The sequence below is a fragment of the Chrysemys picta genome, chromosome 1 (genome assembly GCF_011386835.1).
Source record: "Chrysemys picta bellii isolate R12L10 chromosome 1, ASM1138683v2, whole genome shotgun sequence".
Classification (NCBI taxonomy): Eukaryota; Metazoa; Chordata; order Testudines; family Emydidae; genus Chrysemys; species Chrysemys picta.
Genome location: NC_088791.1, coordinates 122611209 through 122629422, shown reverse-complemented (window position 1 = coordinate 122629422; position 18214 = coordinate 122611209). Strand labels below are relative to the sequence as shown.

Below are 18214 nucleotides of genomic sequence, written 5' to 3'. Positions count from 1 at the left end.
CACAGCTCTAATGGGGGGTCGTCTGCTGGGTCAGAGGTTTGCCAGACTGCTTCGCAGACACAGTGGCAGGCACTAAATGCATGAGGTGTGTTCATAGTGCGTCTTTCGGTAGCAGCAGTAAGCTGTGCCGCACAATGCGTTCCCCGTAGATCCTCTCCATCAGCAGGATGGCTCAGAGACCCTACATGAGGCCAGTGTGGTGCTGCTGTCCCCTGCGGTGGTCTGGTGAGTAAAGGGCAGGGTTTTGCCCTTAACGTTATCTATCTCGTAGCCAGCTGTAATCTTCTGTGCCTTGTGATTGATTTAATGAACTGTTTTGACTTGTAGAGGAAAAAAAGTCCCCTTCTCATTTGCTGCTGCAAAGGTCCTAAAACATGTGACTGTACATGTGAACGCTGTGTGCGGATTGAAGCTGCAGGGCATGATTGGAGGAGACGCTGACTGCCAAGTCGATGAGGCGACTGAGAGTGCAGTCCTTCTCAGCCAACAACAGCATGTGATTATGTAACGCCTGCAGTGTCTGGCACTGTTCTCCATTGGAGACACATCACGTGTTGTGCAATGCTCTTGGCTCTGAAATTCAATTAGATTGGTTTGAACGATCGTGAGTCTGCATGAGATAAGCTTTTAGTGTTATACACTAGAAAGCAAATGGGTTGATTAGCTGCACATGAATTGATAAATTGCTGTTAGAATTCCAGCAAGGATATTTGCATTGCATATACATCATTATGCCACCGAGAGCTGAAATTAAGCATTATGTAATTTGGCTGAACAACAGCAACAACAAAAGGAAATAAACAATCTCTCCTCCCCCCCCCATCCCATAGATTACAGAAGAAAATGTCTTGTTACAGACTCTTACCCAAAGGACTTGGATCCTCATACCGTATGCCATTGCATTGAAGAAGCAGTTTGACAGGCTGGGAAACTGATTCTGTCCTGTGCTTGGTGGCTGATTGACGGTTTGGTAGTTGTTATGTTGACAGTTTTGGCAAGGGATGTTGGTTTGCAGACACTAAAGTTTGTGAATGCAGGTGGCCTGCTAGCGCTCTTCATAAATTATTTTATAGGTGAGGCTCCCTCGTGGCTTTACAAAGTGCTATCTCCATGAAATGGCAAACATTTCTGCCAATAAACTTCTTACCTTCTAGCAAGGGGCACTGAAGAGAAAATGTACTGTGACTGCGGAGAAATGAAAGTAACCAGGGCATGGGAAAACAACTTTTTATTTTATTAACAAGTAGTTGAAGAACAAATTGACGTGACAAAGCTGATGGCACAGGAGGTGATTTCCACCCCCCACCCCCCGTTCTCATGTTTCAAATAAACTTTGAAAAGTTCAGTATGCCGCCCCCCACCCCCTGAAGAGAAGCTGATGTTTGTCATCTGACCCTTGGGAGGAGTAATATAGTTGCATGGGAGCTGAGAGGAAATTGAAGGCTCTGAAATGTTAAGCAGTGTGAAATTTTTTTTTTCCCTTTCAAGGGCCACACTATACAGTTGATGAGCCGCCAGTTTGCAGGGCAGCCAAAGCACACTTTTTGAGTATAAGAAGAAAATTGGTCTTGTCCACTTTGTAAAAATCTGTTTGGGATAGGGATTTTCTGTGCTGATCTTGCATTTGGGGAATTTTCAGTGGGGTGATTCCTTAATGTATAACTTTATTTGAACCCTACCCTCCAGTATTGTATTTACAAGTAGCAGTCATGGGAGTAATTTTTTATTAAGTGGCAATCATTAATCATCATAATTGTGATGTTTCATGAGGATTTCTCTTTCTATCAGTAACTTCTTTTTCTGTTCATTTCTACATAAGCAGTTAACATGCTGATGTGTTCATATGAATAGCAATGTAACTGTATACTTACTTACTTACTTAAACCTGGCTTGCAAAAGCTGAGAAAAGATCTCTGGCTTTCTCTGGTTTTTTAAAAGTCAGTATAAAAGATATTTTTATGGGTGACCTATCACTGTTTAAAAAAACAAAAACCAGAAAGAAGCATACATAGGAACCATTTTATATGTCAGAATAAAATAATGTCAATTATGGTTCAACAAATTTCATATGCTACACCTCTGCTAGCCAGCTAGTCTTAAATTTAATGCCAGACTCTCTAACTGTGTTTGCTACTGAGTTGATTTAATGAGTTGGTGATGCAGTCAGTGACTGCTCGTTATCATCAGAGAATTTAACTTGCTGCAGCAATTCAGAAAATAAATGACTGTAGTTCGGATTGGACTATACCATAATTGAGTTGCGATCTTTCTCTCTCTCTGTCTTTGGGTGACGTGCAGTTACCATCATTGTAAATTAGGCTGGGCTCCTTGGGGACTATTTGGAATCTTTTTGCCAAGCACTGCTAATTAAGGAGGAACGTTTGGGTGAGCTGGCTGGGTGGCTCAAAATCCCTTGCTCTTTGCAGGCTATCAGTGGTTTAGGAACAGAGGCAGCATCCCAATGGGTAGTCAGTCTCAGATTTTGACAATTGGAGGTTAAAAAGATGCATCTTCTCAGAACAAATCACCACTGCCTTAACAGTGAGTTATTAGTAAGACTCCACTTACTATACAATAGAGATTTATATATACAGTACAATGTTATATGCAGAAATTTGACCAGTTGCATTGCACAATATATAGTATTCAGGAACATTAAAGGTACTGCATACACCAAACGTAACGATAGCAATTGAGAAACTGATGTAACAGGGGGTTAGACAAGGAGACTGGGAGTCAAGATTCTTAGATTCTATTTCCAGCTCTGCCACTGACTCATTAGGTGACTTTGGACAAGTCACATGGTAACTTTCATACATTTCAGGTTACCATATGTAAAATGGGCATAAAAATACCTACTTTATCTCATGGCTATTGTAAGGCTTAATTTGTTTGTGAAGGACCCTCAAAATCCTTGGATTAAAAGATTCTCCCAAAGTGCGTTGTATTAATAATAATAATAATAATAATAATAATAATTCTGAAGTTTATTATTTTATTGTTAATATTAAATAGTCTTTTGGGGAAGCCAAAAATCACATGCAAGAAAAAATACAAAAATTGCAAGATATTTGTATAAGATTCTTAAAACTCAAGTTCTTTTTACTATATCATTAAAACATAGATGGAATTGAGTTGTCTTGGAAGAGATCACGTTCCCTCCCCTCCCCCCTCCCCCGAACAGAAGCAGAATCTGGCTCGGAATGTTAGTGCTTTGGTGCCATTGCAGGATTTTAACACAGCGCAGGGCCTCCTGGAGGTAAGTAATGAATCTTTAAAATTGCACACTGAGTTTTGGGTATGTGAACCCTGTTTAAAAAAAAAAAAAACTGCCAACCTACAGAGACTTTTAAAAATAGCCCAAGTCCACCAGGAATTCAATTAGAGATGCCTGCCAGCTGCTTCCTCTGCCTGGGACTAGCATATTTCTAGCTACTCTGTTCCTCTGGATGTTTCATACAGACGCACAGTTGCTGTGACATGACTGAGGAACAGGCACACAGATTGGAGAGAGTGGTGCTCAGATGTGGCCCCCTCCCGCACCTGCTGCTTGGGCTGTCCTTTCACAGTCACGATTTGGACTGTGTGATTGTGGTGCAATGTGGATGCTGGCTGAGCAGCTACTGCTGGGACAAGCACTTTATTCTCATGCTCTGTGCAGGGACTTTTTGCAAAGCTCTGTATTTAGGCCCTCTAGCACTGCATCTTACAAAAAACACAATGGGAATCCCAGCCCTGTGGATTTATATTCTGGCTGAGTCTACAGACAACGTACAACTTTACCCCCCTTTTGCTAAAACATGTAAGTGCAGACCCCATGCAAAACAACAGGCTTCTTTCCCCATAAGGGGACGTGCAGATTTTATTGTATTTGGCTAGAAATACATAGATTGGGCTTTCCTTAATAGAGTCTGTATTGCTAAGGCATTGCTTCACACCTGGTGACGCATCTTCAGAAAAATCTGTGCCCACTTACTAAATTACACGTACTGCCTTTTGTTGTCAGTAGCCTCTTTTTTTTTTTTTATGTTCTACTGGAGCTGGCTGCAGATGTGAAATTGCTGGTTAGATAATTCAGCTGTCCAGTTCCAGGGAAAAAGTATCCAGTAATGGCATTTAGATGTAATCTTTTTATATCCTTCTGTCTTTCCCCAGATAATGTTTGTGGGGTAATGGATCTGGTCTGTCTGCAAGATTTCACTGATTCTGCACTGTGTTGCCTTCTTGGGTGTCATTTTACTTTGTGATTGAGAAGCATATGGTTTGACTGTAGTAGAAATTCTTACGGGGGGGAGGAATAATTCCGTGTATTATGGACCAGGATGTAGGTGGTCTAGCCTAGTAGTCAGAGCAGGAGTCAGGCCTAATGGGCGAAGCGGGAGTCCAGGTTGGAGAACGAAGCCAAGGGTCAGCACCAGAATCAACTACCAATTACCTGAGCCAGGAGTCAAGCCAGAGTCAGAAATCAAAGCTGTCGCTCAGAGCTGTGGTTAGATGCCAAATGCCAGAGCCAAGGATCAAGCTAGAATCAGGGTCAGAAGTCAGAGGCTAGGGTTAGAGCAAGGATTGGTAACGGATGATTGGAGTCGAGGAGTAAGGGCAGGAAGTGGAGGAGAATCAAGGATCAAGCACAGAGCAGGAGCATGGTGGGAACAGGAGCGAAGGCAGGGATGAGGCAGGAGCCAGGAGTGGAGCAGGAATGAGGAACAGGACTGGGTGCAGCAGGCAGGCACAAGCAGTCTGATGCAGCCACCGCAGGAAATTGCCTTGGTGCTCAAACAAACTTCCTGTGCTGCCTCCTGGCTTTAATAGCATGGTTGGAGCCAGGCAATCCTCCAATCAGGGTTCCTGGGAGTGGTGCCTTGGCTGAGGTGATAGTCCTACTAGCTCCTCGGCCCACCAGGTTTCAGCAGATACCGGGTGGAAGCCAGGATGCAGCAGCTGTCTGGGGACTCTTAGGCCTGGGTTAAAGACCTGAGACATCACACCATGGTACAGAGCGACAGTCCTCCGGTGACCTAGTCACAGCACTTCGTGTATTTGTTTTTGAATCACATAGTCACAGAATCTTTGTATTTTCTAAGTCTATTATATTATGAATCCAGGGACAGATACTGCCATCCTTATATTGCAGGGGTCGGCAACGTTTGGCACGCGGCTCACCAGGATAAGCACCCTGGCGGGCCGGGCCAGTTTTATTTACCTGCTGACGTGGCAGGTTCGGCCGATCACTCGCCCGCGCCGCTTCCCGCTGCCCCCATTGGCCCGGGACGGCGAACCGCGGCCAGTGGGGGCTGCGATCGGCCGAACCTGCCGTGTCAGCAGGTAAATAAAACTGGCCCGGCCCGCCAGGGTGCTTATCCTGGCGAGACGCGTGCCAAACGTTGCCGACCCCTGTTATATTGTGTAGTACCCTACTCCAAGAGTGGTCCCATGGATTTCAGTGCGATATTACTCATAACCTGATAGCAGAACTGGGCCGCCAGAGAGCAGAAGGTACAATATTATGTTTGGCTGTCAATTTCAGTGTATTTTTAATTTTGATGTAGGAATCCAGACTTAGGTTAGTTCACTAAAGATCTGAATGAAAGCTTGTTGAAGTCAACTCCTGTTGACCTCTTTGGGATTTGGATCAGGCCTTTAGTCTCCATTGATGTAAACAAATATTTGTTGTTAAGATACAGGATTATTTTATTTTCCTGAAAGATTTAAATTAGGATAAACATGCAGCCTCCAACGTTGTCCTTAATTTTTTTTTTTTTAATCTGTAGTTAGCTAATAAGTAAATGAAGCCAATGTTTTGAGAAGTGTAACTGCAAAGAGCAAGTCACTGGCGCTGACAGGTTTCAAAGAGTTGTAACTGGTTATATAAGACACTAGAGATTGTTTGATGTGATGCTATTTCCAGATGGAGCTGGGATTGCATGTGCGGGTGCTGTATGCTGCCAGACAAAAATCACAGCAATTTACCCTCAAAATAATTATCACCTACAGCAAGTCTAGAAGCTTATGAATAAAAAGGAGTGGGATTCTTTATCTAAGAAAACACCAACTAGTGATCTGTTCTCTCAGCTAATTCTGTTAGCACATCTACACTTCTTAGAAAACCAATGCAGCTGCAAGGAATCGTGGGGCAAAATATGGAAGGATTCCATGATTTCTGATTACTGTTGACTGTTGGAAAACTCTCCAAAAAATGAAATTAATGCATGTTGTTTGAATATGAAATACTCTAGGTACACACATCTGCAGTTAATTCAATTGATTATGTTGAACTGACATGCATGTATCTGAATGAGATCATATTAAACTCAGGGCTTGTCTCCATTTACCGGGGGATTGATGCGCAGCGATCAATCCACTGGGGGTTGATCTAGTGGGTCTAGTGAAGATCCACTAAATCAACCACCAATCGCTCTTCCGTCAACTCCAATACTCACCTTATGCTTCTCGTTCCGGTGAAGTTGATGGGAGAAATTCTCCCATCGACCCAGCGCAGTGTAGACGCTGCAATAAGTCGACCTAAGGTACATCGACTCCAGTTACATTAGTCAAGTAGCTGGAGTTGCATAACTTAGGTCGACTTAGCCCCGTAGTGTAGACCTGTTAGTGTTTCCTTCTTAGTTTATAAGCAGCAACTCCGCAGGCATTTTCTTGGTTGCCAGAGACAATTGACCAGCATAGTTTTGTGCATGTAGATTTTGCAATCCTATTGGAAAACAATATTCATTAGTAGTGTAAATACAAACTTGTGTTAGCCACATGGTCTGTCCAGCAGACCAGGAGCTGTGGGTACCTTGTACCATCACAGTCCTCTTTGGGTGGACTTTCTGTCACCTGATGCTTTACACCACCTTAAACCAGGGCTGAATCTGGCTGTATATGTGTAATTGAATACCAAATACAATAGGTATCCTTTTTTTTTTCTCCAAGTGATTTCCTGTGAATATTAATGATTGGTAAAAGAGGAGACAAATGACTTCTCTGGCTGAAAAATTATTGCATATTTGAACCAGGATCAATTCCTGGTTCCCTTATATATCCCATTAACTGAAGTAAGACGTGGTTTTTCAGAGCACCCACCTGCTAGCTGGAATGATATTTCAAAGAGAAGATTAGAACTGAGTGAATAACTGTTTGGTTTTTTTTGTTTGTTTATTTTTGGGGTTTTTTTTGATTCAGTGGCCGAAATCTGGTGGGGGGGGAATTCATTTCAGTTCAACTCAACACGGAAATGTTTTGGTTTCTCTGGCTGAAACAAACAACAAAAAAAATGGGATCAAACAATCAAGCTAAAATGAAATGTTTGATTTTTCATTTTGTTTTATTATCATGTATTTTATACATTCACACCTTTTTAAAAAAACAAGCTCAAGATTTCAAATAAAACATTGGAAACAAAAGGTTAAAATGTTTAATTTCAAAACTGTAAAAAAAATAAATTAAATAAATAAAAATTAACTTTTTGAAAAACGGGTGGGGTTCTTTTCCAGCTGAAACTATTTGCCTATTGTGACCTGAATTCGCTAATAGTTTGTCAATTTAAAAATGCATTTTTCGGTGAATAAAGTATTTCTTCAAGTAGATGCAGCCGTGTATTGCACTTAGGTGCGTGTGCACAGCACACCGGGAGCCAGAGAATTTTGACTAGCGTGACCTATAAAGGGGCGGTGCTTGTGCCTTGTAGTGGTAGCCCCTCCTCAGGCTATGTGAGGCAGCGCTGCCCTAACTCCCCACCACCACCAGTTCCTTCTTACTGCTCATGGCTGGAGTCAGAGCTATGGGTGGTTTTCACCTCACAATCTCTCTATTTTTAGTGAGGTTTTTTTTTTTTTTTTAGTTGTATATAGTTAGTACCCTTAGCATAGTGTTAGATAGACGTAGTGTTCATTAAGTGTAGTTTAAATGTTTCCCTGGTGATGGCCTCGCCAGGGTTTTAACACTGTCCATCACGTAGGAGAGCGATCTGCAACAACGGTCCCCACAGGTGGTGCTTGCTGTGCCTAGGCGAAGCCCATGTCAAAGAGCGGTGTTCAATTTGCAGATCGTTCACGGAATGGACTCAAGTGGTGAGGGGTCTTCCCCTGAGAAGTAGCACCTGCTCAAACAGGCTATGCGGCCTGCTTCGGCACCAAGGCCCTTGTCAGATTGGAAGTCGCTCTCGGGGTTCTGAGAGTGCTGCCACTTTGCCTCCTGGAGCTGGTGCCTCTCTGAAGAGACAGAGGAGTCGTTCCCTGTTGAGTACACCGAGGAAAAGGTTGCATTAGACTGACCAAGGCTGCTCCAGGTCCTGTGGTGACTCGTCTCCTTCCTTCAGAAGGAGCACAGATTGGCACGGGGTGAATGCCAGTACGCGGGATGGAGCAGGTCCCATCAACTGCTCCCTGGTACTATGCAAGGAGGTCAGAGACCCTGTATCATTGACTCCAGTTCCAACCCTGGGCCATCCATTGACTCTGATACTGAGGAAGGTGATGCTGGCACCGGCTGTTTCCATGCTGGCAACGTATTTAGCAGCAATGGACCTCCTCTGCGTTTCTGTTCTGACCTCCCATTCGGTCCAGGACTTTGCCAGGGCTGCATCATTTATATCCCTGTTGTCTGGGCCACTGAACCTGTGAATCTGTCCACACCATACCCGAGATCTAGGGCTATCCTACAGTTTTTTGGGGGGATCAGTGCCGAGGTGCTATGGCAGTCAACAGTAGCAGCAGTATTGTTGGCCGTGCATATTTGGGCAGCTTTTCCCTCCCCTGAGACAATAGGGATACCCCAGAAAGGGGCATAGATCCCATAGGAGGAAGCATTCAGATCCGAGGTTTAGCCAATCCACCTCCCCCCTCCCCCCCCGCGCCCTTAAAACACCCATTTTGACTTCTTGGACTGGAGCAATGTTCCATTCAGTGCTCCTTTCTCCCTATCCCCTCTGTTTGGGAACAGGCTGGCCCACTTTCACAGGGGGACTTAATCACCACCAACAACTGGATCCTAAGCACTGTCAGATCGGACTATGCCATCCACTTCCCTTCCATCCCTCCTTTCCACCCTCCCTCCCCATCCCTCTTCAGGGGCTCGTCTCACGAGTTACTGCTGCTCAAGCATGTTCGCTCTTCGCTTTATTTGGGAGCAATGGAGGAGGTTCCACTGGAACACCAGGGTCACGGCTTCTATTCCTGGTACTTTCTGATGCCCAGATCCAAGGGAAGGATAGGACCGATTCTCAACCTTCACGGCCGCAACAGATCTATCAGGTACATGAGGTTCTGAATGGTCATTCTATTGACTCCCCTTCCCGTGTTGTTTCAAAACAGGTTTGTTGCTCTGGACCTTCAAGATGCCTACTTTCATGTGGTGATTTTCTTGGGACACAGAAAATTCCTTCGATTCATTATGTTGGAGCGTCATTTTCAGTCCATAGTGCTTCCATTTGGCCTCTCTTCTACTGCTGGGTTTTTTTTTACCAAATGCATGTCGTTTTGATGGGGGATCTGAGGAAGAAAGGACTCCACAACTTTCCAGATCTGGATGACTGGTTACTGAGGGGCAGGTCCAGAGAGGAAGTTCTTGCTCACATTGACACTACACTGCGTTTGCTCAAACATTTAGGTCTCATTCTAAATACCGGGGTGTCAACTTTTGGCTCACACTCAGAAAATTGAGTACATTGGGGTGCTAATAGATTCTACGAATTCGAGGGCATTTCTGCCAACCAGCCATTTTCAGGCGATTTGCCACCCTTGCCACAGTCTGCAGTCTCCGCTTTCCAAGACCTTTCTGATGTGCCTGAAACTGTTGGACCATATGTCCACTAGCACGCACGTGGTCCAATTTGCAAGGCTGTGCCTTCGCCCCTGCCAAGTATGGCTCAGAATGGTTTACTGTCAGACTCTTCATTCCTTGGACAGATTCCTCAACTGGTCCTGGACTCCTTGCAATGGTGGATACACCCTGAGAAGAAAAAGTTTGGCAAGGGCCAGACAAAGTGAATGCCCTAGCAACCAGGTCTGTTGTCACTGATGCCACCCTGATGGGTTGGGGACCACACCTGGGATCTCTGAAAGTCCAAGGTCTGTGGTCCGAGCAGAAGTCCTCACTGAATATCAAGGTGCTGGAACTTCGGATCATCTACAATACATATCATGCTTTTCTAGACCATATCAGGGGCTCAGTGGTTCACATTCTTACCGGCAATACCACCGTGATGTATGATATGAAAGAGCAAGGGGGAGCATACTTCAGGATGCTCTGCCAAGAGGAGATCAGGTTATGGCAGTTCTGCATCGAGGAGAGAATTACTCCAATAGCTGACCTCTTGCCAGGGGTCCAGAATCATCTTGCAGACCATCTCATCAGGAATTTTCCTCTGAGTCACAAGTGGTCTCTGAAGACAAGCATCCTCCGGGTTATCTTCGCAGCTTGGAGCATCCTGATGATTGACCTGTTTGCTGTGAGGGACACAGAAATGCAATCTGTTCTGCTCTCGAGGGGGCCTCAGTCTAGGCTCCCTGTCCAACACTTTCCATCTCAGCTGGCAGTCTGCTCTCCTGTACACTTTCCTCCCCAATCCCAATAATCCCACAGGTCATCCTCAAATTGAAGGTGGATTGGGTCAAGCTCATTCGCATGGCCGAGGCAATGCTAGTTCTCTGACTTTTCATGCTAACAATTCAGCCTCCCATACCACTTCCTTTCCATCCCGACCTACTCAGAATTATGGCCGCACCTTACATCCCATGCTCAGCTCCGTGCATCTCACAGTGTAGCTACTTCAGGGCTAAATGAGGAGAAAGAGGGGTGTTTGGCAGCTGTTCAACATATCTGACTCAACAGTAGAAAGCCCTCTAGCAGAATGGCCTGTTCTGCAAAATGGAAGCTGTTTTTGGTGTGGTCGTTGGCCCATGGAATTCAACTGATGCTGGCTTCTAACCAGGACCTGCTTGGAGTACCTGCTGCTCCTTCAGTCACTGGGACTTGCGCTTAGTTCATTGAAAGTACATCTGGCAGTGATATTGGCATTCATCTCTCCATTTAGGAAAGATCCAATGCCATGGGATAGGGCTTCTTCATCTCCATCCTCTGGTCCACGAGCCGGTTCCTCTCCTCTAAGGGACCTTAACACAGTCCTACTGGCTTTAATGGAACCTCCATTCAAGCCCCTGGCATCTTGTCCCTTTCCACTTTTGTGTCAGAAAACTGCATTCCTGGTAGCACTAACGTCTGCAAGAAGAGCGTGCGAGTTGCAGGCTTTGATGACGGAGTCTCCTTATACACAATTCTCCAAAGATAAAGTGACTTTACGACCACAGCCCAAATTTTTGTCTAAAGTGGTTTCTCAGTTTCATTTGAACCAGATGGTATATTTACCGGTGTTCTTTCCTAAGCTGCATTCATCTCCGGACTCAGGAGCCACATCTCTAGGTATTGGATGTCAGGTGATGTCTAACCTTCTATCGGGACAGAACTAAACCATTTCGTGCTTTGCCTCGCCTGTTTATGTCATATCCAGATGATATGAAGGGTCAAGGTAGTCTCCTCACAGATGATCACTAAATGGATAATGTCCTGTATCAAGACTGCATGTGAAATAGCTTTGGCTACATCTCCTCAGCAGGTCATTTTACGGGAGCGCAAGCAACGTCAATAGCGTTCCTCAGTGACATCCCAATACTGGATATTTGCAGGGCTCCTAAATTGTCATTTATCCACACATTTATGAACCACTTTGCCTTTGCCACATCTTCCAGGGCAGATGCAAGTTTCAGTAGGGTGGTCCTGCAGCCCTTGTTTAGGTAGACTCTGAGCTCTGCCTTCTGGGGGGTACTGCTTGTGAGTCACCCTTTGTGGAATACACGGCAGCATGTACTTGAAGAAGAAGAAACAGTTACTTTCTGTAACTGAGGTTCTTTGAGATGTGATGCAGATGTTTATTCCACAACACATCATCTGTCCCCTCTGCATTGGAGTCTTTGGGCATTCATTGTGAAGGGACTGAGGGGACTCAGGATGGTGCCACCTCATATAGCCAGGGCATGAGGCACGAATGCGCCCCCCCAGGTACTGATAGGCAAAGTTCTCCGGCTCTGGTGTACTGGGCATGCACCCACCTAAGTGGAATACGTGGCTGTGTCATATCTTGAAGGACCACAGTTACAGTAAGTAGCAGTTTCTTGTCTGAAAAATTTTGACCAACTCCACAGAAGACAGCTTAGTCTGGCTCTTTCTCCAGCTGACAAATTGATGTCCTCCCATGAATCTGGGTCAGAGGTTGCCAAAAACATTATGCAGCCTGGCCGACACAGCAGGAAATTTTGGTGTCCTTTCCTGTATGTAATAAAAAGGGAACCTAGATGCTTGGTGAGATCTGGGGCTATTGTGTGTTTTAATATATGTATATGATTTAATGTAAAATGATTGGCTTCTAATATAGCAAAATGACATATTGTGCTGGGTTTTTATAGGAAGAAAGGGAGTGGTGGCAGGTGTGATCACCTTTTTGTACTACCGTGATGGAAATTAGTTTGAGAAGAACTCGAAACTGAAGTTTCCACATTAGCCAGGATATTTCAGTACAGTACTGTCAGGGTGTATCAATCCACTAAAAAGACTATTCTTTTGTGTGACTACTTGGTAAAGGAGACTTATGTGAGAACATAGGAATGATGAGACTGACTCAGACCCAAGTCTGTGTATCTTGTCTCTGATAGTGACCAGCACCAATTGCTTCAGAGAAAGGTGCAAGCACAGGGAAAAGCCTGTCCCTAAGGAAAGTTTTTTTTGTTTGTTTTGTTTTTCCTACTCCTTGATGGAAGCGTTATTTAAACTTTGGCTGCATCTTTTGCTGCTTATGCTGGATTGGCCAAAATCCTTTAGTCTTCACTTAGGCAAAACTGTCAGTTAAGTAGGATACGAGGGCTGTATCTTGAGAGAAGCTGCACACCTGCAACTCCCTTGTCTGCAGTAGGAGCGAAGAATACTTGCACCTCTCAGGAATATGCCTAAAATAAGGCCTGCAGGAACTGACAATTTTCTCATCAATCTGCTTTTGTATTTTGCCTACAGTATGAAATTCTTATTCACGTGTCAGAAAACAAATCACAGGCGTTCTCTCCAGATTCATTGTTCGTTTTGCAACATTTTTGAGGAGGCTAGTATTCTAATGCCACAACGTTGTTTATAATATTTAGCTTATACACCTCAACTAGCGAGGTATCCATGGTAACTGTCTAGCCTATACGTGGTACTCTAGTCTGCCTTCCCACACAGGTCAAGGCACACACATTCCCGGATACTGGCTCAATTTATTGTGCCTTTAAACATCAGGCAATTTTAACAAGGAACTAGTTCCAAATTAACGCATATAATTTCATATTTAATTAGCAGCTTGAGCCTCTGCGTTTTGCTAGCAAATGTAACATGCAAAGCCTCTGCCATTGTAAATACATCTGTTGCCCAGACCCGTTCAAATTAAACACAAAACTGTGCTGCAAATATTGTTAGGAGTTTTGCAGCAAGGAAGTTCAAACGTAAAGCTGCTGGTGTGCCATTAAAGAACCTTATAGCCATTCTGAAGTGAACTTTAAAACAACAGCACCCCATTTGGGGCCCGATCCTATGAGGTGTGGAGTGTCCCCAGTTCTCATTGACTTCACTGGAAGTTGAAGGACCTCAGAGTATTACCTACATGCATGTTTTGTATTTCCCTCCCAATCATTGTTGGGGAGGGATAGCTCAGTGGTTTGAGCATTGGCCTGCTAAACCCAGGGTTGTGAGTTCAATCCTTGAGGGGGTCATTTCGGGAACTGGGGTAAAAAAAAATCTGTCTGGGCATTGGTCCTGCTTTGAGCAGGGGGTGGGACTAGATGACCTCCTGAGGTCCTTTCCAACCCTGATATTCTATGATTGGCAAGAGAGCCATGTGTCAGTGAAACTCTGTTCCCATTCTGATCAGTGTGAGCCTTTTGCCTGGTGTCAGTAGTGCTCATCTGTGGTATACAAGGCTTCCTAAAATTGGAATGCCAACTTTTCTACGCTGTCAATCTTCTCTAATCTCCAGCCAGTCCACTACCCTCCACCCATCTTTTCAGTCTACTCTGGACTGCTCTGTCAGTCCAGTCCTCTCACTCCCTCGTTTCTGAAATATGCATTCAGGGTGGGGAGCTGAGTGCGCAGAGGGGAATGTTCCATGCTCCGTTTAAAATACAAACACTCCTCTAACTGGAGCTCCACTCCCCTCCAGCTGTGTCAGGATAGAGAGTGAGGATGACTGGATTTACTAAGAGAGTGTAGTTGGTCATCAGGTTGCAGGCGTGCGGTCTGCCTACGTAGTACAACTAGAGGGAGGTGAAGAACAGCAGAAGATGGGTAGGTTCAGGAGGGGCAAGGGAAAAAATTTGGAAGAAAAAGCAGGAGAAATACAATCCAAATCCCCATCCAGTCTTGTACAATGTCCCTCCTGCACCTTCTTATAAATCTGTCTGTTGTCTGGCTAGAACTTGGCAGCTTTGGATATAACAGCAAGAATGTTAATACTTTCATGTATTGCACCTTACGTCGGGAGAAGGACATTAAGTATGTAGGCAAAAGCGTCTGGATAAGTGACATTCAACCTTTAGCAGTCAAAAAGCCACTTCATCATCAAATGGACTCATGGAGAGACAGAAAAGAGTTTAACATGCATAGGAAACAAATGTGCATAACAAAGTCAATACACAGTTGTAATTAATCAAAAGAACTAAATAAAGGTGACAGTCTGGACAGTGTTATTTAGGACTGAATAAGAGGCCCGGCATTCATAATCTATCACCAGTATTGAAAAGTCTGATGCTGTGTCTGTCTCTTCCATTCAAAGACATTTTTCAGTGTGTTTCAATGTCTGAGGGGACTATGTATTTTGGACTTACTTGTACCAGCAGAGAGAAATCAGCTGTAGTAGGTGGAAGAAACCAGGAAAATGTAATGTCTGACAAGCTTAGAGACTTACTTGGGTGAAAAGTTGAGTGTGGGTATCTGGGTACTTTTGTTTCGAATTGCTATGTATTATTGCGGGGACGTCATAAGATGTCTCACTCAAACCCACAAATGCTGGGTTGTGAAAAGCTGCATGTGGCTCCAAAGCTGAACGATTGAGTACCGCTGTCCTGTATTTACTCACCAGTACCTAACTAAGTAATAATGAAAGCAAAGATGGACACTATGGGGTTTTGTTTTGTTAGCTCATTAAAATAATCTGTTTTGCTTATGTGTAGCAGTTATTCTTTTTCTGATATTGTTGTGCCTACGTGTTGCAGCAGATGTGGTACATTATCATGATTCTCTGTTCTGAACACCTTGGCACAGTAAGTTTAAAAAAAAATCTTTTATTGTTACTGAATTGTACTGTACTGTGTAGAAGTCCTTTGGATCTAATACCACACACATAGACATGATATAACAAGAGTGTTGGAAGGGAGTGAAAACCTCCTTTTTGTTAATATATTAACTAATATAACTCTGGATATTGTCCAATCCCTCTTTGAATCTTGCTAAATTCTTGGCCTCAGAAACTTCCTGTGGCAATGAATTACCCAGTCGAATTCTGTTTTGTGTGGAAGAGTATTTCTCTTTTTTTCTCTTTTGAATTTCCTATCTTTCAGTTTCATTGAAAGTGACCCCTTCTTCTTGTATTATCAGAGAGAGAGAGAATGGAAGTTCTGATCTAGCTTCTCTAAACCATTATTTTATATACTTCAACCATGTCCCCCTCACTGGTCTCCTTTCAAAGGTAAATAACCTAGTATTTTCCATTTCTTTGTGTGAGAAATGTTCCATATCATTAATCATTCTCATTACCTCTCAGAACCCCCTCAGATTCTGTAATATCATTTTTAAGATGGGGTGACTACGACTCCACACCCTATTCCAGGTCACTGATTTAGAGCATAGAATTAGAATTTTTTTGGTGGTATTCTCCATCCTCATGAAAGCTCTGACAAGGTCTTCCACAGCGGTGTTCTTACTATGTATTGATGAGAGGCTATATTAAGGCTAACAGGTTTTGTTAGTATATTGTAATAAGAATAGGTATATGGACTTGAGTTGGATGTTGGTTAGTATTCTCCCAAAGCATTGACTGAATGAACTGTAAGCAATATATGTCTCAACAGTTAGCTGAACTGGAAGGTTCATCTTGGGTTTTCAGTCGCTGTTGTAGCATTTATCACAGCGATGTCATAAGTGGTGATGTCAGTACCCTTGCAACATTGTAGGCAATGTCACATTATAGGGTCTCCAGGTCTGGATTCTCCCAACACTTGGGTTGATGTGTATGGTGTTAAACGACTCCATAGAAGGCTATAATGGTGTGCAGTTTCTTGGCTATACGCTGAAACAATCCTAATGTACAATGTCTCTTTGGAATCAGCAAGAATTTGTGTATTGAATAGTAACAGCTCCATAACAAATGTGTATTAAAATGTGTTCTGGTAGAACAGCTACCATACATGTGCAGCAGTCTGATTTCTGTCATAAATAACTCAGCAGTTTTAACAAATATTAAATGCTAAAAGAGAAAGCTTAGTATTATGGGCTAACAGCTTGCATATTAAATTTTATATAAACATGAATCTGTCTTTTAGCTGTGGGAATACAAAAAGCTAATACAGCCAGATGAAAATGTATCTCTCTTCTCCCCCCACACCCCTCATTTAAAACTGCTGGTTTAATTTCAACCACATTTTAAAACAAATTCTTGGGGTAATGACATTGATTTCTTTAGTTCAAGCTAGAAAACTTCAGTGGCTGATTTTCCTCGGCCTATGAAAGCTGGCATTTAGAAATGGCTGTTGTTCCTGAAATACCACAACATCTAAGAGACTATTGAGTCTTCGTGTGACAGCCAATATACCTCTGAATAATATTAAAAACAAAATGTTTGTTAAATGTCTCAGTTTCATTCTACAGCTCCAGTTAATAAAAAGGTTTATGAAACCTGCTGTGGATTTATGCCACAGAGAGTCAGAATTATTTCCATGACACACTTCAAAAGACTTTATTAGGTTTATTTGTTTAAAATGATGAAATGCTAGAATCCAAGAGTAGGAAGCTAATATCGGAATCTAACTTAGAAACAGAGGATGAAAACTGCTTCACAAAGATCTCACAATGAAGAACTTTTGCTAGTAACAATGCCTTTAATCTAAATGTTACATCATTTGAATGTGAAGCACTGTTACCGTGCGCCCTTTGCTGTGCTAGGAAATGAAGGCACCGATGCCAAATCATTGCAGCTTTGTGAATCAAATGCAAAAGTCAAGTCACATCCTAAGGCATTCAGATTGCCTCCTGCTAGTGCTCTACTACCATTGATTTTAGTGGAAGTTGAGGTACTTCAGCATCTCCCAGCATCTGGTTCTAGAAGAGCAGCCAGCCTCCCACTCCTGGAGGGCAGCCATGGCAATTTGTATTTCCCGTATCATAAGGAACAGCGGTCTAAGATATTTCCTAACCTTAGTCTCCCAAATGGCAGCCCATCAAGCTGCCATGAAACTAAAGGGGGCCAGACCTCAAAAAGGAAGTTAACTGTGAATTTGTTTAAATTCCTTCCTTTTCCTGATGTCTCATACTCACTTTCTAAAAGGCCCCCCACCTTCTAGGTCTTGATGGGATGGTCTTACCCCATAATTCTAGGATGTCATTAAATCTCAGTTGTTTGGGCCCCATCGTTGGCTCTGTGATGATTTACTGAACTGCTTCTTGAGCAGGAGAAGTGGTGCTTTGCTGCCTTTGAAATTATAGCCACGTGTCCTTCTGTCCATATACAGTACCAAGATTTGAACAAGAGCCAGATTGCTGACCAGGTCATGCACCAGTGAGGATCCAAGCCTCTCGCAGTGCACAGGATCAACATAACTCATCCAGGACGTTCCTGAATTCATATTCAGTATTGCCTATCTCCAGCATTCAAAATAATGCGTCAGGTGCCAAAAGTCACGAGATTGACTTAAAAATAGTGAGATTTTTAAGAATACATTTTGAGTTCTCTTTATTTGCCTTCTTGTTTTTGAGCACATAGGGTTAATATTTTCAAGCTTTTCTCTGCAACCACGAGCGCTAGAAACTTTGATTTTATTTTTCATGTTGTAAGAGCTGAGATTTTCATGTAATCACGTAACTCCAGAAGCTGGGACTTTAAGCAAAACACCAATATTGCAAGACTCGCAATAGAATTGAGAGCTGG

General features: G+C 43.4%; 1 protein-coding gene across 16 annotated transcripts in view; it reads left to right on the top strand.

Moving 5' to 3' along the window:
* The window catches only part of ITPR2 (inositol 1,4,5-trisphosphate receptor type 2), a 337706-nt gene that overhangs the window by 208294 nt on the left and 111198 nt on the right, over positions 1–18214 (top strand). For 12 of the 16 annotated variants that reach the window (XM_065569053.1, XM_065569044.1, XM_065569048.1 and 9 more), the window contains one exon: positions 3125–3259. The exons of the other annotated variants lie outside the window; for them this stretch is intronic. In XM_065569053.1, coding sequence (XP_065425125.1) covers positions 3125–3259 — 135 coding nt within the window. The remainder of the gene's footprint in view (positions 1–3124; positions 3260–18214) is intronic. 16 annotated transcript variants of the gene reach the window in all.